This window comes from Gorilla gorilla, chromosome 1 (genome assembly GCF_029281585.2).
Source record: "Gorilla gorilla gorilla isolate KB3781 chromosome 1, NHGRI_mGorGor1-v2.1_pri, whole genome shotgun sequence".
Classification (NCBI taxonomy): domain Eukaryota; kingdom Metazoa; phylum Chordata; class Mammalia; order Primates; family Hominidae; genus Gorilla; species Gorilla gorilla.
This window is the reverse complement of record NC_073224.2, coordinates 72,830,897-72,857,268: the sequence shown is the minus strand read 5'-3', so window position 1 is coordinate 72,857,268 and position 26,372 is coordinate 72,830,897. Positions and strand designations below refer to the sequence as shown.

Genomic DNA, 26,372 nt, shown 5'->3' with positions numbered 1-26,372 from the left:
TTGATAAACCATATGAGTCAATGACCATCTGTTTTAGTTGCTTTTGGTAAGGGAAAAAAGTGTAATGGAATATTTACTCAAGCTTTTATCTTTACTGGTTCTGCAAGTGTCTTTGGATCCTGATTTGTAATTATTTATCATTACTATTTTAGTTGGTTTCAGACATTTCAAGAGAAGGCTTTCTGCTTATCCTGCCTTATAATAATAATTTTTTTAAAAGCAAAAGAGGACTCTCTTCTTCCACAGTAGTCATAATTATAGGATCATTGATAATTGTGACTTTATCACCCCTTTGATCTATTTTAATGTGACCTACAACAACATATCGCTGTGTTTTAAAGTAGCTTGGTTGCTCACTCTTTTTATTAAAATTTCTTTTAGGGTGGACTGATAAACTTTGAGAAAAGGAGAAGGGTAAGTAGAGTTGTTGGCTGTGTTTCCTTTGTCTGAGCATGAAAGAAATGAAAGAAATGGGGACTTAAGTTTTTTTGTAGAGGCAGAAGAAAATGAGTTAGCACCTACTGAACGTTTATCATATACCATTTTGCTTGGCATGCTCCTATACATTATCCCCCACTAGCCTTATGAGGTAGGTTTTATCATCCTCAATTCAAAGGTGAGGAAGCTAGGACTCAAGAGATTAAATTACTGGACGAGAATCTCTTGGTGGCAAAGCCAGGGTTCTCATCCTGTCCTGATGCTCCGAAGCCCACACTTCTTCCCTGCCCACTCCTTATCTCCTTTACAATTAGCTTCAGCAATAGCAGGCTCGCCACTGTAATTAATAACAATGTATTTTATACTTGAAGATTACTAAGAGCAGACTTTAAGTATTCTCATCACAAATAAATATGTGAAGTAATGCGTATGTTAGTTAGCCTGATTTAGCCATTCCACGGTATATACATGTTTCAGAACATCATGTTGCACACCATAAATACAAACAATTTTTTAATTCGCCAATTAAAATAAAAACCAGGTTTACCCTATTAAGGATAAGGGGTTTCTGATGAGTAAATGACATAGAAGAGTTAATAAAGATGGTAAACTCTCGTGGGTCTACTCGAGAGAGGAAAGGAAATGGTCTTCGTCTTCGGTGTAGGTAGTTATTCTTTCCCTTTTGTGTCAGCATAGGAAGGTGTGCTCAACACCAATTTCAGTCTTTCTGTGGATAGCACAGTTCTGAACTATGCTATTCAAGATAAAACAGTCTTGAAATTTTTCTGTGATTTTCATATTCAAATGGCATATTTAAATAGATATTTAAAAGACTCAAAGGAAAATGAGTGAGCAAAATAATAACTTCACCCTGTAGTACTCTCGTTGTTTTTCAGTACTTTCACATTCCACAGATATTGACTGTCTACCCTAACATGGGGGGGTTTGGGAATTACAGCAGAGAAAGAACAGAGCTGCCTGCCCTCATAAAGTTCACAATCCAGGAGAGAGGTAGACAAATAAATAGGCAGTTATAATACAACCTGAAAAGGGTTTGTGAGCAGAAGTAGTGGGTGTTAGAGAAGTATATAGGTGGGGTATCTATCTCCAACTTGTAGGGCCAGAGAAACTTCCAGGAGAAAATGACATTGAAGTTAAAACCAAAAAGGCATAGAGGAGCTAAACCAAGCTGGGCTTATCAGAACAAGATACTAACCTGGACAAATGTAAATTTTTTGTCCCATGTAGACGATACTTTTTTCTTTAGCATAATGGTAAATATTCCTTGAGGATACTGAGACCAAGGGCCGAGGTCACTGGATGGCAAGTTGAGACTTGGAGAATCTACCAGTTCTTGAGTTACTTCTGTCATGTCCTGTAATGATAATAAATTCAGTTATTGCCCCCTCAGTTCCCCTCTCTGTCATTTAACTTCAGAATAACTGTGGTTGGTAATCTCTTTCCTTTTTAGACTAGGATATTAAACTTCTGGAAAGTTTGACTGTAAAACGTAAACCTAAAGCTTATACCTATCGCTGACTTAAATTTTTTTTATTGAAACATCCAAATAAGTATAAATAATTTTCAACATAATTATGTACTTGCCTCCTTGTGAGTTTTAAAAGACTTAGTTAAATGATTTAGTGGCGTAGTAAAAACCCAAGGATTCAGGAAATCTAAACATTCAATTTTATGAGACCTAGGACTGTTTAGATACTCAGCCCTACCAAAACTTATTTATTGAGGGGTAAAGGTTGAGGAAGATGGGGATGGGGATCTTGGGAGCTCCCTGACTTAAAGTATTTCTTTTCTTTTCTTTTTTTTAAGAAATATGAATAGAAATTAATATATTTTATGAAGTACTTAAAACCTTAAAAAATCATTTTTCTATTCCAAGGATGAAAGTGAAAAAGAGAAAAAGGAAGCCACTGTGACTTAACATAGTGACTAGTTTGGGTTGCTTTGGTAGCTTGTTTTATACAAATTGTTTTCTCAAGGAGAAAAGAGGATTACAAATTAAAGCATACAAGGACTTTGGAGAGTTCTAGTTAGAATTTTTAAGAGTTAGTTAGCTCCTTTATTTTTAAGGAAGCAGTATTTCAGAATCCTCCTAGATGGTTTTCTTCATCTTTTATCCTAATGTGGTATATTTTCATGTTGAAAGATTCTATATTTGGTTGGTCTTATTATTCAGTCTTTTTTTTTTAATTTTTGGTATTATGTCTGCTTTAGGAATTTGAAGTGATTGCCCAGATAAAGCTCTTACAGTCTGCCTGCAACAGCTATTGCATGACCCCAGACCAAAAGTTCATCCAGTGGTTCCAGAGGCAGCAGCTCTTGACAGAGGAGGAGAGGTGGGCTCACCTGTCGTTCATTGGGGTAGAACTGAAGTGTTGGCAGAAAAATGCTGCATTTAATACCTCGCTGGGTCATTTATTCAACAACTATTTAGTGAGCAGCTGCTAGGTTCCAGGTCCTTGGTTTTCAAAGGCACATGGTGTGGCAGGAAAGGCTGAGGTGATAGCATCAAGATGTACTTTCAGACTCTTGCTTGGCCACTTATTTATCTTTGTAACCTTGAACAAGTCATTTGTTCTTCCCTATCTTAAGGATGCTCATCTGTAGAATGTTTGTGAGGCGTAACTAAGATCTTATGTGGGAATGCTTTGTTAGAATGCTTGTCCTCAGCGTTATCAACACCACCATTGTCACCGTGTTTGTCATTCCTGTTAATTGATGGTAACTTTCCAGGAAGCTTTCAACCTAGAGGGGTTGAGAGACTCATGAGACATTGAAATATGATGGGTAACTACATTCCTACAAAACCTATGGGAAGAATTGGGGAAAATAAGGAAAATATAAAGGCATTAATATTTAGGCTGGGCTGTAAAGGAGAAACAAGATTTTGCCATAAGAACCGGAAAAGAACATTCCAGACCGAGAGAGAACACAAGCAAAAGCTTGGTGGCTTGACATGTTTGGCATTTGGAGGAACAGTGATAACTCAGGTGTGGCAGGGACACAAAGGACAGTTTAAAAATAGTGGGATGGGCATAGAAAGGCATGTTCACTTGAGTGCCCTGCCCGCTGGCTCAGCACGTCCCTGTCCTGTAGCCTGCTCGCTCGTTGGCAGATTGGTCTGCAGGCCATATGTGGCCCACTGCCTGTTTTTACATTTTTAAATGATTGGGGTGAGGGGGAACAAAAAAAGAATATTTTGTGACACGAAACAGTTATTTGAAATTCAAATTTCAGTATCTACATAAATAAGGTTTTATTGAAACACAGCCCGTTCATTTACATCTCATCTATGGTTGCTTTCATGCTGTAAAGACAGAGTTGAGTAGTTGCAACAGAGACCATATGGCCCACAAACCCTAAAATACTATGTGATCCTTTACAGAAGAAGTTGGCCCATCCCTACCCTAGCCCAGGGGATTTCTTTGGAAGTTTATCATAAGGGAGAGTGAAATTGACAGCAAAATAAGTATTTACCAAAAAAAAAAAAAAAAAATTGAGGTTTAGAGAAGTATTTGAATGAATTAATGACAGCATTTGGATTCAAACTCAGGTCTGCCCGACTCTACAGCCTAGGCTCTGAAGATGGCTGTATAATGTCGGGCACCCTTCCCCACCTACTCAGTAACGAAATACATCTACTGTCTACAGCTACAAGCTTTCATACAAGGCACTTGGAATCACATATAAATTCCTCTTGTGCTTGTGTCAGTTATATCTGCCTGGCAGATAGAGGTCTGAATCTGGAGCATTTTTAATTTAGGAAGTTTTGGCAATTAAAAATTTAAAAAAATATTTGTAGGCCACCCTGGCCAACATGGTGAAACCCCATCTCTACTAAAATAAATAAATAAATATATATATATATATCTTTATCAGTAATGTAATTGCCTATGTCTGTTCATTGAAGGTCAGATAGATTACAAAAGTCTCTTCATTTTCTTTAGATAAAACTAAGTCATTTGTGCATGTGCACAAACACACATACAAAATAGTAGGAAGGAGGTAATAGAGAAGAAATAGGAGGGGGAGGTAGCAGAGGCAGGAAGATTCTTCCACTGGCCTAGCAGTGGGATGAGAATGATCAGAATGGAGTTAGTTTTTGATGCTGCCAAAGTGCATATATCCTTGTATTTGAAACACGCAGAACCAAATAGCCTCAATCCATATGCCAGTGGAGGTGAGGGAGGAAGCACATAAGATAAATGTGTCAAATCGGGCCATGAAGTCAGTACCCCCTGATGTTTATGATAGGACAACGTTTGTATATATCTTTACTTTGAACAATTAGAGGCTTCTCTAAAACAAAACCAGGACATCATGTGAATTTAAGTGTGTTTTTCAGTTCTCTAACTTTGACCTCATGGAGCCCCCTTCTCTTTCTCAGCTATGCCCTGTCATGTGAGATTGAAGCAGCTGCTGACGCCAGCACCACCTCGCCCAAGCCTCGAAAGAGCATGGTGAAGAGACTCAGCCTGTGAGTGTCCCCTGGGGGTTCTGGGGCTCCAAGAGGGTCCCATCAGAGTCATGAGAGGAGATGTATTCAACAGGATGACCTTGAGCCAGGGTGAAAGTGAAGAGCACTCCGCTCATTTGTTAAGCCGTTTATCCTTCTGTCATGAACTCAAAGCATTTGCTAAGTCCATTCTTCTCCACTCCCCTCTCTGTTGTGAATCACCATTCTCTCCTGCCTGAATCACTCCAGTAACATCTTCACTGTCTTCTGGCTGCCCCTTACCCAACCATTCATTCTCCACTAAATAGCTAGGTTGTCTTTTAAAATGTACACCAGATTATGTTGCTTCCTGTATAAAAACCCCTATAGCTTTTATTTTAAAATAAAACCCAAACTCTGTATCCTGGTTTACTAGGCCTTACATGACTTAACCTGCAGACTTCCCTCTCTTACAACATTGCCCTCTGTTCACCAGTGTTGAGGACGTTTGCACTGGCTGTGCCTGGCCTGAAATGCTCTTTCCTCATGGCTGGCTCCTTCAAATATTAGCAAAAATGTTACGTGCCAAGAGAGAACCCTTTCTAATGTTGCTGTCCACCCCTCATTCTCATTCATACTAGCTGCTTCCTCCAGTGGAATGTAAGCAACCTGAGAACAGGAACCTTGTCTATCATGCTCGCAGTTGTATTGCCTGAGGCCAGGAGTTTGAGACCAGCCTGGACAATGTAGTGAGATCCTGTCTCTACAAAAAAATATCACTTAAAGTATTAGCTGGGCATGGTGGTGCACGCATGTAGTCCCAGCTACTTGGGAGGCTGAGGTGGGAGGGTCGCCTGAGCCCAGGAGTTCAATGTTACAGTGAGCTATTTTTGTGCCACTGCACTCTAGCCTGGATGACAGGGCGAGACCCTGTCTCTAAGAACAAAACAAAACAAAACAACAACAACAAATATATATATATATTTATACACATATATATATATACACATACATATATATATATGCAGTGCCTAGCTCTCAATATGTGCCTGAAAAACCACCATTATTTTTAATGAAATGAATCAGTTAATAGCTTTTTGAGGATTTGGGGGGATCAGGATTCTGACTGTCTTTATGGGCATTTGATATTTCCCAGCACTGTCTCTCCACCTACCTCAGTGAGTCACATTGAGACACAGGCAGGGATGGCACATGACCTTGAGTGTTGCCATGTACCCGGTGTAACATAAAGACCTCTGCTGGATGTGGATAGCAAGATCTCCCACCATGAGTGGCCACGCAGGCTGCTATCTGCCATCAGGTGATATGGGTGGTATGAGGCATTGTGGGTGGGTTGGAACATGTGCTTTAGTAGAAAGCATCTGGAAGATCATCCTGTGTTTTGCTCACCCTCTCTTTGTTCAGATGACTGTCCTGGCCCTGCTGAACTCTAGATTTATGAGCTTTTGGAGTCAGCTCTTGAGGAGAATTTTTCATAGTATCTTGCTGTCTTTTCATCTTTGCAGATATGGGGGAATGAACTACTGAGATAATCTGAGGGGCCTGACCAAGCCTTGTCAGCTGGTAAGACTGGCATGTGCACAGGGAATCAGCTCCCTGATAGAGGAGTCCAGACATGCAGGGGATCCTGGGTGTCCACTCTGCTCACTGAGGCAGCAGAAGGAATTGGGAGCTTCCGGACCCACTATGGCAGGCAGAGGTTCTTAAGGAAAAAACAAAAATTCTCAGTGCAGGCAGACCTAATCCTGTGTCCTGCTACCTCTATCCTCCTGCCTTCTCCCCATCCTCATTTCTATGCTACTGCTTCTCTGTACTCCTCTCCAAGCCCGGGATCCATATGTTTTGTGGTGGGAGCTCTAATACCCCTGGATCCTCTGTCTTCACTGACACAGACAAGTGTTCAGTCCTATGAAAACATTTACTGTGAAATCCAGAGAGGGCAGGACTGTGAGGGTGCTGTGCCCTTCACAAAGTGTGGTAGGCACTCAGTACATCTCTTACTAGTAAAATCTTGCTGGGATGACCCTTGGTATCTGCAGTTGAGTTTGGGCATCTATTATGAAAGCAGGTCATATGCCCCCATCTTATTTCTTGTACATACAAGGGTGTTTGCATACCATTATTTTTCAAAAGATTTCATGATCTTCTTAGCATGTTTACAAATCTGGGAAATGCATTTTTGCTGTTCCCACATTCGATGGCTCATCATCCAAAGAGGTTGGAGAAAACTTTGGGTGCTTAGGCCTAGTTTGAAAGTTAGAGATGCCTACTACTGAGCCAGAATGAACCTTCACAACGCAGGACAAAGCAGGACCTTACTGAATTGTAGAAATGGAAGAACACTAGAGACTCTGAGATAATGGATGGAGGACCACTAGTTGACATCCTTCAAAGATCTACCTTTGTAATTTATGAAGCAGTAAGAAAGGGCATTATTTTTGCTTCTGTGATCAGAGTTTAGCTCATACCCCTATAGTCCCTGTAATGCTCCTGTAATGCTTGGAGGGTCATAAAAGGAAGACAGGGAAAATGGGGCTGGAGATAGCAGGGTAGAGATGAGGCAGAGCAAAAATATGCTTGAGCTCTTGGAATTCAAGCATATAATTCTGAAAATATTTAATAAAAAATCAAGTTCAACTTCATTGTTTCTATTATTGTTGTTATTTTATAGTCAGTACTTGTTTAGGTTCAGCCCACGTGCTAGTTGCCTTGCATGCCGTTCCTTCTTAATCTGACTCCCGCCCTCCTTTTACCACTACTTGTGGTGTAAATCTGTTAACGGTAAACCCTCTCAGTCTTAGTCTGAGAAAGTCTTTATTTTGCCCTCCTTCTTAGAATTATATTAGACGGGTATAGAATTCAATACTGACTGTTACTTTCACTCAGCACTTTGACGATATTATTCAGTGTCTTTTGACTTCCGTGGTTGCTTTTGAGATGTGTGGTATCTGCTTAATTACTATTCCTCTGTTTTATGTTCCCACTCCTGTTGCTTTTCTCTTTCTTCCTTCCTTCCTTCCTTCCTTCCTTCCTTCCTTCCTCGCTCTCTCTCTTTCTTTCAAAAGAGTTTTGCTCTGTCACTTAGGCTGGAGTGATCTTGGCTCACTGTAACCTCTGCCTCCTGGATTCATGCAATTCTTGTGCTTCAGCTTCCCAAGTAGCTGGGATTACAGGCACATGCCACCACACCTGGCTAATTTTTTTGTATTTTGGTAGAGATGGGGCTTCACCACGTTGCCTGGAGTGGTCTTGAACTCCTGAGCTCAGGCAGTCAGCCTGCCTCGGCCTCCCAAAGTGCTGGAAGCACTTTGAGAGCCACTGTGCCTGGCCCCCTGTTGATTTTAAGAATTTCTTTTGTCTTTGATATACCAGTTTAAGTGGGAGTTTAGTCTTACCCTATTCAGGGCATGGCTCTTGGATGGGAGGATTCCTATGGTTCACCAGTTCTGGAATCCTCTCAGCCACCATCTCTTCTGATATGGGCCTTCTTCCATCCTTTCCATGTCTTCTGGAACTCCTCCTACACATACGTTTGGCTTTCTTACTGCTTTCTCTGTATCTTTTCACTGTTCTTTCTATGTCTCTATCTTTTGATGATGATTTTTGAGGATTTTCTTCAGATCTGTCATCTAGTTCATGATTTTTTTCTTCAAGTGATTTAATCCTTCCACTGAGTTTTTAGTTTAAGTCACCACCTTTTTCACTTAGAGGTGAAATGTTTTTCAAATTATCTTCTTCCTTTATTAGAATGTCTTGCTCTGAGCTCCGGTTTTCAATTTCCTCTTTTATGTCTTTAATATTTCCTAACACACTTATTTTGCAGCTTGGCTTATAGTAGACATGCAGATATTTGTTGGATGAATAAGCACATTATTAGTTTTGTTCTGACAGTTCTTAAATTTGAAGTTCTCAGGAGTCTAAGCCTGCTTTTTGTTATGCCTGTTGGCTCTCTCTTTCAGTGGAATATTTCCTTGTGTGTATTTTGTAATTTTGTATCACGAGTTTATCTTTATCAGGGGATTCTCTGAAGCCTGGGCTGAAGGTATATCCCTCCAGCAAGATTTTCTTTTTTTTTTAAGAAAAAATCTAGTTTACTAGCGGTGTCACCGGTTGAGAGTTTCTAACCCCATAGACCACATAAATAGCAAATTGGAGTGAGGCACAGACCCAGCTCACACATGACTTCATAGGAGACATTTTTCTTCTTTCCATGCTCAGGCGAGAACAGTCTCCCTGTTGTCTTCCTATGCTAGTAGAAAGATATTTTTCTGGCCTATCTTTTTAGTAAGGGTATAGCCCTTTGTGGGCCCTGGCTGTATATAGTTTTGGTTCCAACTCCTCACCATTCATAAACAGAAACCCTCATCTTTGGGCCCTGGGTGTGCATTAAAACCCACATCACTATTTCGCCAAGATTGGGGCCTCCCACTCCCCCACCAGAGCAGCTGCAGAACTAGCTCGCGTGCTTCTGGTTTTCAGTTCCTTTTTCATTTAAGGTCTGTAGGGATTTCCCTTCCTATCTTGCAAGCTCAACTAAAAAGAGTTTTTAATATTTCTTATCTAGCTGTTTTATAGAGGAAGCGTTTAGGATATTGTAGTTCACAGATTGTTGGAAATAGAAGTCTTCCTCCTTAGTTTCTTACCCAAAGCAGTGCCATCCTTTCTTTGCCTGTGAAGATCATTTTATGGTAGGAAGTGATGGGGGTATGGTGGTGGTATCTTGATCCTGCCAAGGTGGTCCATAGACTGTTAAAATGTAGAGGACCATTGACCTAGAAAGACTTCAGATTAGTACTGAATAATCTATGTGTTTTTGAAGTTGGAAATACTCTTTTGGGACAAGATGTTTACTACTATTTGTTAGAAACTTTATAGCGAATGTCCTCCTAAAATAATAATGACAGAACACACAAGACTGAAAAAACATCAAGGGCTTAATCAACACAAAATATTTGCCTAATCATGGATTCCAGATTTGTAACAGCGCAAATGCTTGGCATTCTGTTTTTTTCCAGACTGTTTCTAGGGTCTGACATGATCACCAGTCCCACTCCCACCAAAGAGCAGCCCAAGTCCACTGCCAGCGGGAGCTCTGGTGAAAGCATGGACTCTGTCAGCGTGTCATCCTGCGAGTCGAACCACTCAGAGGCTGAGGAGGGCTCCATTACTCCCATGGACACCCCTGATGAGCCTCAAAAAAAGGTATATACTCAACCCTTCTCATAATTCCTAATGCAGGCACCTACATGCTCTTTGCCACACCACAGCAAGGAATGTCTGTTTTTAAGTGGATCACTCTATAGTATTTTGAAAGTCATGTTTTGAACAGGCATCAAAATAAGAGTTCAATTTGGGGACATACTACTAATAGAAACAGGTGTAAAAGCACTAAGCAGTTTGGTTTATTCATTTGGCCTTTGAAATATTGTTCTATACCCACCTCTTAAGGCACTGGAGTTATTAGGGGAAGTAGGACTACTTAGAAAGAGCAAAAAGTCAGAGATGGAGATGTGTCAGGTTCTTGGTGCCATATTTTGTCTTAGCCAAGCATTTATCACAATAATGTTGCATTGCATGCCACTCCAAAAGTCAGTGACTTAAAACAACTACTATTTATCTCTCTTATGTATCTGCTGGTTGGCTGATCTAGGTTGGGCTTGACACTAGGCCACAGATTTGGTCCAGGTCTGCTCCACTTGCCTCTCATTATTTTTGGAGTAACGGGCTACCCAGGGCATGCCCTTAGCATGCTAAGACGGACAAGCAAGAGGGCAAGCCCAACTCGCAAGCATATGTCAAGCCTTTACTTGAGTCATATCAACCAACATTCTATTGGCTAAAGTAATCATGTGGCCACATTCCACATAAGTAAATGAAGCACAGAAATAGGCTCCAGTTTTAGTGGGAGGAACTCTGAAATCACAGTGCAAAGGGCACAGATGCAGGGGAAGATGAGGGATTGGTAACAAGGATACATTCTCCCATGTTGGAAAAAAGGAAACTGATGAGAGGTGATAAAAGAATTTCCGTCGAGTTTCTATTTTCTGTGACTGCATAAATAAAAATTTAAAAACCAAAATATCTTAATCTTAAGATCTTAATTAAGACCAGTCTTCTTCTTTTTTTTTTTTGAGATGAAGTCTCACTACTCTGTTGCCCAGGCTGGAAGGCAGTGGTACGATCTTGGCTCACTGCAACCTCTGTCTTCTGGGTTCAGGGGATTCTCCTGCCTCAGCCTCCTGAGTAGCTGGGATTACAGGCATGTGCCACCATGCCCGCATAATTTTTGTATTTTTAGTACAGATGGGGTTTCACCATGTTGGCCAGGTTGGTCTCACACCCCTGACCTCAGGTGATCCACCCACTTCGGCCTCCCAAAGTGCTGGGATGAGCCACTGCACCCCACCAATATCAGTGTTAATCTTCTGTACACATCTGCTTCAATCTGCTGGTTGAAGGATTTGGATCAGAAAGTCAACTATGACATAACTAGAATTTGCACCATTTGGGGAAGGTTTCTGGCTAACCAAGCTTACTCAATAGTGACTTCTGGCTCCTTAGCTTATGGTTAGGTCAGTAAGGTAGAATGTTGGCAATGGTTTCATCCCTTGGTTTATATCTGCTGCTCTTCAAGGGGACATGTGTGTTGCTTCACATGGTGTTAAAACAACAGTGGTAATCCTGGAACCCTCAAGTGACTTTGTCATAATGTAGCCAATCCAGGAAAAGCATCATATTCAGGATTCATCAAACTGAGATGACTAATTTGCTGCTCTAGTTGGATTTCTTAGCTTTCTGCTTTGAAATCCAGGGGATACAATCATTCATGCTCTAAATATTGAAAGAAAGCCTTCGTGGACACCTACGGACTGGCCATGCTCTCAAAAGGCATTTTTCCTCAACCCGGATGTAGTCATTCTTCGTGACTTGACATACAAATTAGCTTTGTCAAAATCTGGAATGCAGTCTCATCATTCACTTTTTCACAGCCTCTGAGGTTTTATAGGCTCCATTTCTGATGGTAGACATTGTAGGAAAGTAATAACTGAGGTATTGCCCACATTACTGTGGGATTTCTCCCTGTCTCTCCAGGAAGGAGATGGAATCACAGTCACACCTTGTGGCATAGTGGAAATGTACATTGGTCCAAATGGTACCTTTTAAAACTATGCGGAAGCCCAGTGTGCTTTCTCCTGCACATCCCTTGCTTCATCTTTTTTGTCTCATCCCTCATCAGACTGGCTTTTTAAATTCTTGCAGAAGTCATGGCTCTTTATTCTTTGGATGAACCTTTCTCAGAGTCATACATTTCTTAAACATGAGTGATTCACTTGGACGCAAGTAGCTCCTGGACTGCACAATCCCTGCATATTAGCTAGAAAGGCTCGTGATTCTCCTGCTTGGCACATAGCTGGACTGAGCTGACCTCCACACTTCCTTCCTGACCTGAGAGCCTGTGACAGCCGCCTTCTCCAAAAGTCCTCCAGACTGTCATTCTTCCTTTCCCACAGGCTGCACTGTGAGGTTGCTCTTAAGGGTGAAGTGTAATTTATTTGCATTCCTTTCTTCATTCCCCTGATCATGATTTCTAAATATTGATTTTTGCACTTGCTCCTCACTTCTTAAATTCTCAATAGGAATTTGGGGGCTCATCAGGCAGTCTGTTTAGAGCTGCTATAACCCAGGCATATTCTAGGCTTTATCTTAACTATAAATGTCACTAGAATCATAGAAAAATCTAACAAAGGAAATAGAGTTTGGATAGAGGAACATGAAGGTGAAACAATTGAATGAATGATTGGAAAATGCACCCCCTTAACTAATATATCTGCAAAGAAACTTATGCTATTAACTTATCTATCATCAGTTAGTCCTCAAATTGAGCCACTAAGTTGATTCATTTGGGAACATAAGGAAGAAAAAAACCCAAAAACCAAAACAAAAACTAAACCATATTATGATAGAGCCACAATCAGACCCCTACCCATGAGAATTGTCACATCAGCTGGCTGGCTGTAAACACTGTGCAATAGAACTGAATGTATAGTTATGCCACAGGAGGAAATCTACAGGAAATAAGATAATAGACTCCATTTTAATCAGAAGCCTGATAACCAGAAAGCTCAACTTCTATACTGTTTCCATGGAAAGGCAGATAAATATGAAAGAAATGTTATTTATTTTATAAATGACTTCCAGAATATTTTATAGGATTAACATGGTATAATTTAGCTTAAGTCATTCCGGGAAATTCTTTATAATTTTCTACAATAATAATGGGTATTTTAAATGGTTCAATTTAATGATTTTTAAAAGTACCTCTTCCAATAACGTCTTTCTTTGGTTATTGGTATTGCATGTATGAGAAATGTGTAGTTAATCAGAAAAGCACATTAACTGTAGTACTCCATTTCTTAATTGTCCTTGATACACATCATGAAAATGTATACAGTTGGCTCTACTAGCAAATGTGGAAAGTGGTGAAGCTGCTTAAAGGCTGTATTTCCCTTGAGCAAGTCACTTTTATGTTCTGAATCTTATTCTCCTCGTCTTTATAATGCTCTGCATTTTGTTCACAAGACAGTTGTGGAATTAAAATGGGATAAGATAATATGAAAGTTCATGATAAGCCTCACAGTACTAAACATACCAAGGTAGCAGCATACTATGTTGATTCATCTTATTGTCATCAGCCACAGGCTGAGCCTTGGCCATGTGCTTGCTCTGGGAACTCGACAGTGGGAATCAGGGAGCTTGGGTTCCTGTTCTAGGGGTGCTGTCAACTAGCTGTGTGGACCTGGAGCCCCAGTTTTCTCCCTGGGTCTCAGGTTCCTCAGCAGAACAGGTATGGGACTAGTTGATGTCCAAGGCCTTTCTAGCACTAATATTCAATGCAGAGCCGTATAATCTGGGGTACTTCTCTTAGAAACTAATAAAAATACAGAACTTTCTCTCTCACTACGAAATCTGACTGCAGTAGGACTGAATCAACTGCGTTGGCAAGGCTTTCCTCCAGCCCGGTAAGCTTCTGACTTCTTTGGGAACCCATATTGCCTCCAGTTTCTGGTGTCTGCTGCCACCTGCTGGTTAACTTCTATAAGAACAGCTAAAACCTAGGGAAATAAAGAGAACTGCTTTGCCTCACGTGGTTATAGAGTGATTAGGTCACACTGAGTCACCGATAGGCATCTACCATTGATGGGGACTCAGAGTACTTACACCAGGGATGAGACACATGTGTGCTGTGGGCTGTTGTGGAGGAAATAACTGCAGTTTATCAGTCTTGATATCTACCTCTGCTTTGAAAATTGCAAAGCTGTTGGCCAGCATTCTAATCTGTTTTCTTCTGGGGTGTGTTTACTCTTCCAGCTCTCTGAGTCCTCCTCATCCTGTTCTTCTATCCATTCAATGGACACAAATTCCTCAGGGATGTCTTCCTTAATCAACCCCCTCTCCTCCCCTCCGTCCTGCAACAACAACCCCAAAATCCACAAGCGCTCTGTCTCGGTGACGTCCATTACCTCGACTGTGCTGCCTCCTGTTTACAACCAACAGAATGAAGACACCTGCATCATCCGCATCAGTGTGGAAGACAACAACGGCAACATGTACAAGAGCATCATGGTGAGGAGCAAGCCCTGACCCAGGAGCGGGTTTCCATTTAGATTGTGTGTCTGTGTCTGTCGGCCGCTCAGACTAACAGCCCTAAATATGCACACTCAATATTAGCATATACATATATGCATTCACACTGAAGGGATGGATGTGTGTCAGTTCCAGGTCTCCCTGGGCATAGATGCTGAATGATGTATGTATATAAAATATACATACATATATATGTACACACATAGTGTATATAGGATATAATTTTCACATCTTAAAGAAATGCTAAAACTTATTCGTTTAGGTCAGTATTAGCCATTTGAAAATTCTCAATTTGGGTGACAGTGTAAATGTGCTCCAGGGAGGATAACACTGCCTCACACACTTTTGGAAGCCTTCCTATGGAATTATATGTCTGGCTTTATCATTGAATTTCCACACATTCTTAGCAGTGTTCTCCCCTGATGGCAGATTTTTGTCATTTAGTCATTTGGATCAAACCTAGTTAATAAAGTGGATGATCAAGCTAGAAATACAGTTTGGGTTAATGAGGAACGATGCTTATAAAATGAGACTGACCTTTTTGAGCTTCTTGTAAAATCTGTGTGTTTCTGAGGACAATTGCAAAGATATTTTTAATAATGGCAGTCTTTTGGGAATACACACAGAGCCTCTCATGGCGATAACCTTGGGTGTGTGAGGTCTGGTAGGTTTATCACAAGAATATAAACTCCTTAGTTTATGGGAGATAATCATGTATTGGAAATCACTTTATCCTTTGCAGCAAAATCCCACAGCTAATTCCACATCTCTCCTCATCTTTATCACTCGCCTCTTTGAAGGCACACTCAGTGCTTACAAGCTCAGGTCTGAATATGGCATAAGTGGTATGGAGGCTCCACATAAAAGCTTTGCTAAAGCATTTATTGAGTCAATAAAATATCAAACATTTCTTGCGTTCTAGTCATTAGATCAGTCTTTGGGGATAGGGAGATGAGTGAGACATTTCTGCCTTTGAGGAACTTTTAATTAGAAAGGGAGCCCACAAAGCATTATTTACAATGTGCAAAATAATAGAGCCAAGATCAGGTGGTAAAGGGCCTTGTGGCCCACACAGAGGAGTGTGTTAATCCCGCAGGCAATAGGGTCTTGTTGAAGGCTTTTAAGTAGTGATGGGATTTGCTCATTAAGAAAGTCATGGCATTGTGTTTGCTGGAGTGTCGGGGTAGACTGGAGGCGGGGAAGCAAGTTAGGAAGCTGCTATTATGTTCCATGTAGGAGAGGATAAGGGCTTGAATGACGGTCATGTGGCTGGAGATGGTGAGGATTTTTGAAAGCTTTTGATGAGGTAGAATTGTAGAGTCCATTCATTTAGTTACCAACTTTTTGGTTACTGTTGTGGAGGACTAGAGGCTGTCTGGGTAGTTGGTGGGTCTGTGAGATATGAACTACCAGAGGAGGATATTCAGGGACATTTAAATCAGAGGTACCAGTATGACATCAGATGGCATTGTCTGATAGATGGTCAGAAACATGGGCTGGTGCAAGGCTGGTGCTGAGATCAAATACTGGGAGTTGTCAAACCCCACAGGGGGGACGTGGTCTCACGAGAGTGAGTGTAGGATGAGGCAGAATGCAAGTGGTAATGAGGGAGGGGCTAATAAAGGAGCACCCGAGAGGTAGAGGAAACACAGGAAAGCCAAGGTCCTCCATGTGGTTACTGCCTGCTCAGCATGGTCTGTTCACCTGGCACCTCTTACCTGCACCAATCAGAGAGAATGTCCACTGCATAACTCTACAGTGTCTCTGAATTACAGCATGGATTTGTACACCAAACAGTTATGTTTTGGGACATGCCTGGTCAGCGTGCACCCTGCTCAGTCTGGGGGGAACTGTGAGTGGTTGGACTGCACAAACCTCTACTGCCCAGGAGGAGTCACAGGTTGTGCATGCTGTCTGAGTGTTGGGAGGGTAGTGAGCAGAAGATCCCCTGCCCCCTGCTCTGAGATTCCTCCTTCCCCAGCAAATGGGCTGCCTCTGTGAGAATCACCTCTCCTGCCAACCCCTTCCTGTGGCCCTTTATATTGCACCAGGTGGTGGCACTCACCTTTCATGAAAATCCTGCCAGCGCATGTCACAGGCTTATTCTGGAGAGATGACACACTGCTCTCGTGCTCTCATTCTAATCGTTAGGCCTCTCAGGAGAAACCTTGCTCACAGGACGTACCTTTGTGAAATGTATTATGCTGTGTGCTGTTGACCAGAAGATGGAAATAAATCAGTCCAGGTTCAGGCGAGACTAGCAGTTCTCAAACTTTTTGTTCTCAGGACCCCTTTATACTCTGAAACAGCATTGAATATTCCAAAGAGCTCCAGACTATGTGGGTTGTATCTGTTGATATTTACCACATTAGATATTTAAACTGAGAAACTTTCAAAATGTTGATTAATTCATTTAAAATAACAATAATGAACACATTGCATGTTAATGTAAATTTTATTTTTTAATGAAAAATATCTATTTTTTTCCAAAAATTATTGAGTGAGAAGAGTGGCATTGTTTTCCATTTCTGAAAGTCTGTTAAAATGTGAGTGAGACTGGCTTTGTTTTGTTTTGTTTTTCTTTTTACTGTGAGTACAGGGTACTGAAGAATACAGTGACAGCTAGTAGACTTGTAGTTAGAAACCACTGGACCGATTTGTGCTATTGTGCCAGCAATTCCATCCACCATAGCTTCTGCAATACCTATGCAAATGTCAACACAAAGAAAAGACAAACAGCATCTTAGTATTATGATGAAAATAATTTTGATCTCATGGATCCCCTCACAGATTTCAGGGACCCCACGGGCCATAGATTGCACACTGAGAACTGGTGGCCTAGAGGACTTGCTTTGCAACAGCAACTTATGTCCCTGGAATCCAAGGCCCTTCCATAGAAGAAGAGACAGCAATTAGCCCTTGTAAAATTACCTCCTCAGTGACCATGGAAAAATGTCTTCTACCACTGAACCCATCACTCTTTCGAAATGATCTTTCTCTCCATTATGTCAATCACAGAGTCAGTCTCCCAAGATCCCTTACACAGGGAATGCAGTATTTCTGTCACAGGAAAGTCAATGAGGGTGACACCAAAGTATCGTTCAGTACCACGCATTCAGTACAGCAGCCACTGGCCACGGGTGGCGATGGAGCATTTGAAATGGGAATACTCCAAATTGAGATGAGCTGAGGGTAAAATATATGCCAGATTTTGAACACTTAGTACAAAAAAGTAAAATACTGCATTAACAATTTTTGTATTGATTATATATGCTGATGTAATATTTGGGGTGTTCAAGTTAAATATCACCTTTCAAAAACTTTTTTCTTTTTTTTTTTTTGAGGCAGAGTCTTGCGCTGTTGCCTGGGCTGGAGTTCAATTGCACGATCTCAGCTCACTGCAACCTCCGCCTCCCTGGTTCAAGCGGTTCTCCTGCCTCAGCCTCCTGAGTAGCTGGGATTACAGGCACCCACCACCACGCCTGGCTAACTTTTTTGTATTTTTAGTAGAGGCGGGGTTTCACCATGTTGGCTAGGATGGTCTCAAGCTCCTGACCTCGTGATCCACCTGCCTCGGCCTCCCAAAGTTGGTGGGATTACAGGCATGAGCCACCTCACCCGTCCTAAAAACTTTTTAATTGTGGCTACTAGAAACTTAAAATGAAATATGTGGCTCACATTCGATACCTATGAGTGCTAATTCAGTCTATCAGCATAAGGATGCACGCTTGAGCTGTGAATACTCATTGTAATCATAAGTTCGATTCAGCATCACTTTGATGGTACAAAGTAATAAACACGCAAGGGAAAGCCCTTGGTCATCTTGTCCTCATTGGGACATACCTGGGGAAGTTTAAGGAAAGGAGAATGAAGGTAGCCTGGCTGTCTCATATGACTTACCCACCTTAGCCTGACATGCATCCCCTGAAGGGAGGTCTTCTCCTTCAGCTTTCTGCTACTAGTCCAGTGTGACCCAGCTTTGGGAGTATTTTCTTCATACTATCAAAAAGCATATTTTCCTCATTTAGAATTTTGTGTGCACCTACTTTCCCTTGTAAATGAATATGCCAGATGTTTTGGTAACAGACACGTGAACAACATCTTTGCTGCTTACAAGGACCCCTTTGTAATGCACATTGTTTATGGAATCACAAACACCAGCTGCTGCCCCAGATCAGAGTGAGGCATCTTGGCACTGCCATCCTCAGGCACACAATGGCAGTTTCTGGGAGGAAATGAGACTTCTGGATGTGTCGAGGGGGGTCGTGGGGGGCTTTCTTTCTATAGTCCTCTTGCCCCCTGGTGAGAACAGCTTTTATTTTTAAGTAAGAATAATCTGAGTTTTCATTCACTTCTTTCAAACTTAAAGAAATCACCCAAGGTATGGTACATAATTTAGCTTTCTTTTCATGTTGCTCTGCACACCCTGCAAATAGTTGGCTGGCAGGCAGTGAGGTGAAGGGAAGAACATCAGAATTGGGGACGAGGGAAACCTTTAACTTGTGCTTTTAAAACACTTACAAGCTGATGTTTATTGAAGCATAATTTGCATGTAGTTACATATGAAGATCTTAAATGTTTGGTTCTTTGAGTTTTAATAACTATATATATCTATGAAACTACTACCCCAAATCTAGATAAAGAACATTTCCATCCTGCCTGCCAGATTCTCTGTGCCCTTTCCAATCAATCCCCTCTTAACCTAGAGGTTCATTTTCTAATGCCACAGATTCGTTTTTCCTTTTTTTGAAAGAATAGACTCCACTGGTATGTAATCTTTTGTGTCCGGTTTCTTTTGCCTAAGATGAAGTTTGTGAGATTCGTCTGCATTGTTGCATGTGCCAGTTCTTAGTTCCCTTCAGTTGCTCAGTAGGATTCTATTATGAATATACTACGATTTATTCTCTTTTCCTGTTGACGGAGATTCAGATTGATTCAGTTTTTAGCTATTGTGAATAAATCTGCTATGAATGTTTGTGTACAAGTCCTTTTGTGGACGTATGTTTTTATTCCGCTTGGTAAATGCCTAGGAGTGGGACTGCTGAATCACAGGGCCACCTGTACTTTTTGAAATGGTCAATGGGCAGAACTGCGACCATTTTTATCCTGTGGGTTGTAACCAGTGCCATAGAAGCAGTTCAACATGGGAGGATAATTTTGGGCCAGGACTAATAATGCTTTGCATTTGTCACAATTCCCTCATATATATTCTTTCACGGGAACTTCAACCACTGTGGAGGAGATAGGCAAGGAAAGCGTTCTCTCCATTTTAATAGCGGATGACGCTGTGACTCAGAGATTAGGTGACTCGCCCATCATCTGTGGCTGCTAAGGGTAGAACCAGGACTAGAAACCAGGGATCCTGGCTCTTGGTCCAGTTCCAATTCCACGAGTCTGTTCTTTCTGGAAAGGCATCACAACACAAGACAGCAAGAATGAGAGGGTCAGGAGAACTCCCTCAGAAAACGTGAAGCTAAGTACTTTACAAACCTGTTCATTGTCTTTGCAGTTGACGAGCCAGGATAAAACCCCCGCTGTGATCCAGAGAGCCATGCTGAAGCACAATCTGGACTCAGACCCCGCCGAGGAGTACGAGCTGGTGCAGGTCATCTCGGAGGACAAAGGTGGGCATCCTTCCGAGACGGGCATGTTCCTTCCCAGGGCAGGTGGCTAGCACATGTCCACAGTGCTCCGCATTTAGAAGGCAGAAAACAGATACGTATTGTTTTATTGGGACCTAGTGGTGGTTTTTGATAGTGCAAGGGTGACCGTGCCATCACCTCACTTGTAGAATTATCTCAAACCGCTCTCCGATTCCCCAGCTCTTGTTTTTCCTGCAATTTTGACGAGTATTTCTTCTGCCCAGTCTTTCTGAGCTCTTCAAACACTTTTCTAGGAAGAAGTGTCTCCCTGTGCCAGGAGGCAGAGGGTAGGGGAGTCTGTTGGGCATTGCAGGTGGCCACACACCTCCTTTACCCAAGAATGTGTTTCTAAGTTGTGTGTGAATCTGAAATTTAGTGGTTCCTATAATAATTTCTCATCGTTTCAATTAATCATGTATGAAAGGTATTTTCTTTATTCATGATCAATTTTAAAATAACACAAACCTCTAACTTGAAGGTTATTTACCTCACATTTATTGAGGCAAAGAACTGGTAATCTATGAAAGGCTTCAATATGCCTGGGAACATATTATTTAAAGAAATCTCTTTTATGAAATACTTTTTGGGGGAAATAATCACCCTTGCATGTATCTGTCTGCTAATATGAATTTGGGGATTGTATTTGTTGAGAGAAGGAAACAGGCTGGTAGAAAATTCCTCTGTACCTTGTCACTTCACAGACAGTGACTGTCAGGATAGGTCTCTTCTCCAAGTGCAGAAGGAGCAGCAAATATTGTTGACCGAAGCCACCCCTTTCTGCCGCCAGACCCCAAACTGTCCATTGCAGCCACCTTAAGTAGTCCTCCACTCACCAACAAGCAGTGTCCCCTATAAGTGAGAAGCATTCCACAAGCTAGGCTATGGGATCAGCATGTCACCCAGGGCTCTACTGCTGGTTTAGAGGAGAGTGGCTGAAATTAGAATACTACCTTCTCCTAGAGATTAAAAGCTACAGCCTCTGGGAAAATTCTTTTTCAGTTTCCTCTTGGAAGATTTCTCATTCATTCAGCTGAGCCTTAGACTGTGGGGCAACACTTTCTCAGTTATAACCTTTTAATGTAATTATAATTCTAATTCTAAGCCTAAAAGATGGTCTCAAGTTGGACCATTTTGCTTACAACACAGCACTAAGGTGAGGCCAGTGGGTCTACAGGTCCAGGAGTCTCGAGGGGTAGCCAGGACCCAGTGTTGCCCACCAGCTGTGTGGTCCTAAATGCAAGCTGCTGGACCCCCGGGCCTTGGTCCTTAATTAGAGACAATACCCTGCTGCTTCCTCATATGTCACACGGCGATTCTGAAGATAACAAGAAATCGTGTACCTGAACATGGGGAGACGCTAAGTGATATATAACTGTGAGGACTATTATTACTGACCCGTGAGTATGTGGGCAGCAGCATGGGACCCTTTGAGGGGATTGTTCTCCGTTGAGCCTTTGTGCACAGAATGTACAGGAGTCACTTGGAAGCTGCTCATATCAGTCTTGTTGTTGGATATCAATGTTTGAAGTTAACTTAAGACTCAATTTGTCCAGTTTTACAACCATATGGCTGTCTGGTTGCCTCCCCCACCCCACTACCACAGAGCTAGACTTGCACATTTTACCTTTTTTAATTGTTTGTTTTTTCAAATACTCATTACACTTGAGTGCTAAATACTGTATACCTTCTTGTGGCGATTATTCAAGGATCTAGAACCAGAAATGCCATTTGACCCAGCAATCCCATTACTGGGTGTATACCCAAAGGATTATAAATCATTCTACTATAAAGACACATGCACACATATGTTTATTGCAGCACTATTCACAATAGCAAAACCTGGAACCAACGCAAATGCCCATCAATGGTAGACTGGATAAAGAAAATGTGGCACATATACACCATGGAATACTATGCAGTGATAAAAAAGGATGAGTTCATGTCCTTTGCAGGGACATGGATGAAGCTGGAAACCATCATTCTCAGCAAACTAACACAGGAACAAAAAACCAAACACTGCATGTTCTCACTCATAAGTGGGAGTTGAACAATGAGAACATGAGAACACATGGACACAGGGAGGGGAATATCACACACCGGGGCCTATTGTGGGGTGGAAGACTAGGGGAAGGATAGCATTAGGAGAAATACCTAATGTAGATGACGGGTTGATGGGTGCAGCAAGCCACCATGGCACATATATACCTGTGTAACAAACCTGCACGTTCTGCACATGTACCCCAGACCTTAAAGTATAGTAAAAATAAAATAAAAATTAAAAAACAAAAATAAAAGTGAGGCCGGGCACGGTGGCTCACGCCTGTAATCCCAGCACTTTGAGAGGCCGAGGCAGGTAGATCATCTGAGGTCAGGAGTTCAAGGACAGCCTGGCCAACCTGGTAAAACCCGCCGCTACTAAAAATACAAAAAAATACAAAAAAAAAAAAAAATTAGCCAGGCATGGTGGCACACGCCTGTAATCCCAGCTACTCGGGGGGGCTGAGACAGGAGAATCACTTGACCCTGGGAGGCAGAGGTTGCAGTGAGCTGACATTGTGCCACTGCACTGCAGCCTGGGCAACAAGAGCAAAACTCCATCTCAAAAAATATAATAATAATAAATAAATAACTTAAATAAATAAAATAAAACTGAGTCAAAATAACTTTGCTTTGATGATTTCATATTACACTTGGAACAATCCTTGTTCAAAAATTACAGATGTCTATCTAGTTGGGAATCATTGAAATTGAAAATAGTTTAAATATTAAAAGAAGGGGATATTTGCTGCAATATTTGCTGCTCCTTCTGCACTTGGAGAAGAGACCTATCCTGACAGTCACTGTCTGTGAAGTGACAAGGTACAGAGGAGTTTTCTACCAGCCTGTTTCCTTCTCTCAACAAATACAATCCCCAAATTCATATTAGCAGACAGATACACAGGAAGGGGAACATCACACACTGGGGCCTGTCAGGGGGTTGGGGAAAAGGGGAGGGAGAGCATTAGGACAAATATCTAATGCATGCAGGGCTTAAAACCTAGATGACAGATTGATAGGTGCAGCACATGTATACCTATGTAACAAACCTGAACATTCTGCACATGTATCCCACAACTTAAAGTAAAATACAATAAAATAAAGATATGCACGTTCAGCACATGTATCCCAAAACTTAAAGTAAATTTTTTTTAAAAAAAGATACATACTTTCCTACATGGGAAATAAAATACTTGTTTGACGGGATTACTTCAAAAAATATTTCAATATTTCAAGTAGAATTCTGGAGTGCTGTAGATTTTCTATTTTTTCTATGTCATTGGATTCTCTTAGTCTTTGAGAAAATCTGCATACTGGGGTGGAAAACGGACTGCAGGAGAAACGAAACCCGAGTTCAAATCCCAGTTCTGCTATTCACTAGCTGCCATCTTGGGAATTTTCTTTAACTTTTCTTGGCCTCTGTTTCCTACTGTACTTTTTTTCTAGTTTTAACATTTTCTATTGGAACATTTAATTCATGGAGCGAATTTCTAAAATCTCATTTGTACTAATTTTTTAAATTGGGATTGAGAAGCTGGGGCCAATTTTTGGGGTAGTGATGGTGATCACTGTCTGGTTTAGGTCACATTCCAGAGACAAAGGGCCATAGTCCCGTTCTTGTGTCTGGGCAAGGGTTACAGCTGCCATTGTCAGTACTGAGCTGACCTCCACAAGCTGACCATCTTATCTTTCCTTATCTTTTTCAGAACTTGTGATTCCAGACTCAGCAAATGTCTTTTATGCCATGAACAGCCAAGTGAACTTTGACTTCATTTTGCGCAAAAAGAACTCCGTGGAGGAACAAGTGAAACTGCGTAGCCGGACCAGCTTGACATTGCCCAGGACAGCTAAACGGGGCTGCTGGAGTAACAGACACAGCAAAATCACCCTCTGAAGGGAGGGACCAGTGGCCCCTTGTTTGCCAAAGGCAGAGTGGGGCTGAGAAACAGGCTGCGGTGATTGCAATTACCATCCGGTGTTCGAGGATCATTGGTGAAGTCAGCAGATATTTATTGAGTTCCTGTGGTGTGCAAAGCATTATGATAGGCATCGTGGGGAAACTGGAAATGAATTTGACATGAAAAGGATGAACGATTCACTGATTCTCTTTGACTTATTTGAGACTAAAATGCAGAATTACCAACATTTAAAACATATATATGCACATGTATTTGGTATGCATGTGTATATATATAAAAATATATAAGAGGGACTTTATGGGATAGTATGGACTATGGAAAAACAAATTTGCACAATGGCCTGGGAAGTTGAGGTCACTTTTTACAGGGAAATAGAAGAAACTGAGACCCTAGTCTCGTATATTCTGAGTAAATGGAATCAGTCCTGGGAATAGAGAGTGTCCTTTGTGCCAGTATTACAAGAAGCCCAAACTTTATTTTTATAAAGGGAGAGGATGACTTTCTCAATCAAGTGCCACCAGATAAAAACAACTGCAGAGGCTGGAACTGCCACAGGCTGTATGAAAGGCCACTTTGGAAAGGGTTTGGATGAGCTGGTGGCCTTCAACCTCTGCCTGCATCTGCCACTTTCTGCTACCCTAGGGAGGCCAGGAGGAGCTTCGGAGGACCATCGCCCCACTGGTCTAGCCATCATGACACCTCTGGAGGTGTCAAGCTCCTGAAACAAGCTCATTTCAGTTTCTGGCAACCCCGTGTATTTCCGTTTTCCCCCTAAAGAACATATCATAATCATTGCACAAATAACCATGTTCTTTGGTAATGAAGCCAGAAAAGAAAGCGCAAAAGAATGGTGACTCATTTGGACTCTTATCTGTCTTGGAATGTCACTGCTTCATTGCCTTCTCTGATTGCCTTTTGCATGTAAAACTATGTGTCTGGAGTCTTTTGCCATCTGGATCTTAGTACCTCTTTATTATGTGCAATTTCTTCCTCAGGTGTGGAAATTTCTACTGCAATTGACTACGTTTGATTATTTTGAGCTTGTGAAAGATTTCTGAACAGTGATTGTCCCGTTAATAGCCCCTCAGAAGATGTTCCCTGCTGATAACAGCATCCTATTTTACTTACTAACTTTTATAGCATTACTGTGCCTAGTCATGGGGAAAGAGATGGGGCTGTATAGATTATCTGAATCATTTGTCTAAGAGGCACATTCTTCCAGATGGAATCAATAACTTTTTTTTTTCAGGTTCCCATGCTTGCTATCACAGTATCATTGTTAAGTGACACTTTTGTCTCTTATAACACCATCACACTCTTCCTTCCAAGTCTGAGCTGTGCTGGGGTTTGAACTAAAAGCCATATGTGGAATATTGACATGTGTAAGAAGCACTTTCAGAATGTTGTCCTTTTTAAGAAATGATTCTCAAAATACCAGTTTTTATTCCAAAAATAAAGAGAACAAACCCGGAATATGAAGTGCAGATTGTGACATGGAGCTATTTTTTTTCCTAATCCCATAATACAGCTCCTAAAAGTTGTGTGGGATTTGCGTTGTGTAAATAGCCATGTGAATTCCACAAGAAGCACCAGGGAAAGTTTAGAGATTTGCGGCAATGGACCGAAGAACGGGCCAGGAAGTCCTCCGATTTCCTTTGGTCTTTCCAGGAGATTGGACTACACATTGTAAAGACTGACTGGGTTTCAACTAGTCAAAAAGCACTTTCTTCTGTTTTCAATCCCTGTTCGATTTGTGCTTCTGTGCTTGTAGGAGAGATGGCCAGGGTGGCAGCCCTCATGCAGGTTGAAGTATATGTAGCCTCAGCCTGATATTCTTGGTGCAAAGGTAAAAAAAAAAAATAATAAAACCATTGGCCTGGTTGAGGGTGTGACCACCAAGACATATATGTTGTGCCCCTGTGTTCATCCTGTGTATTTATACTGTATATGTAGAGTCTAGATTTATATAATGCAATGTAAAATATATATATATTTACCTTTTTTAAAGACAATGGAAATTCCAAGTAGCTAAAACTTAGCTTCATTTATTTAATGCCACTTTAAATGTCTTAAATTTGTTTCCTGGTGGACAGCCGGGTAATGCTTTTAGCTGCTCGCATGCTTGTCTTTCTGCATCTCCATCATCTGTTTACCTTTTGGTTAAACTAATAAACTAGTTTGGGACTTGGCTGGCATGTGCTGCCAGACCCAAAGGGA

The 26,372-nt window shown here is 41.4% G+C and overlaps 1 protein-coding gene across 5 annotated transcripts in view; it reads left to right on the top strand.

Moving 5' to 3' along the window:
• The window catches only part of RGL1 (ral guanine nucleotide dissociation stimulator like 1), a 292,061-nt gene extending 265,689 nt beyond the window's left edge, over positions 1-26,372 (top strand). For all 5 annotated transcript variants that reach the window (XM_004028034.5, XM_004028033.5, XM_055367315.2 and 2 more), the window contains 7 exons: positions 382-414; positions 2,671-2,792; positions 4,844-4,933; positions 9,928-10,114; positions 14,282-14,536; positions 20,067-20,181; positions 23,943-26,372. In XM_004028034.5, coding sequence (XP_004028083.1) covers positions 382-414; positions 2,671-2,792; positions 4,844-4,933; positions 9,928-10,114; positions 14,282-14,536; positions 20,067-20,181; positions 23,943-24,130 — 990 coding nt within the window. In that variant the 3' untranslated portion in view covers positions 24,131-26,372. The remainder of the gene's footprint in view (positions 1-381; positions 415-2,670; positions 2,793-4,843; positions 4,934-9,927; positions 10,115-14,281; positions 14,537-20,066; positions 20,182-23,942) is intronic.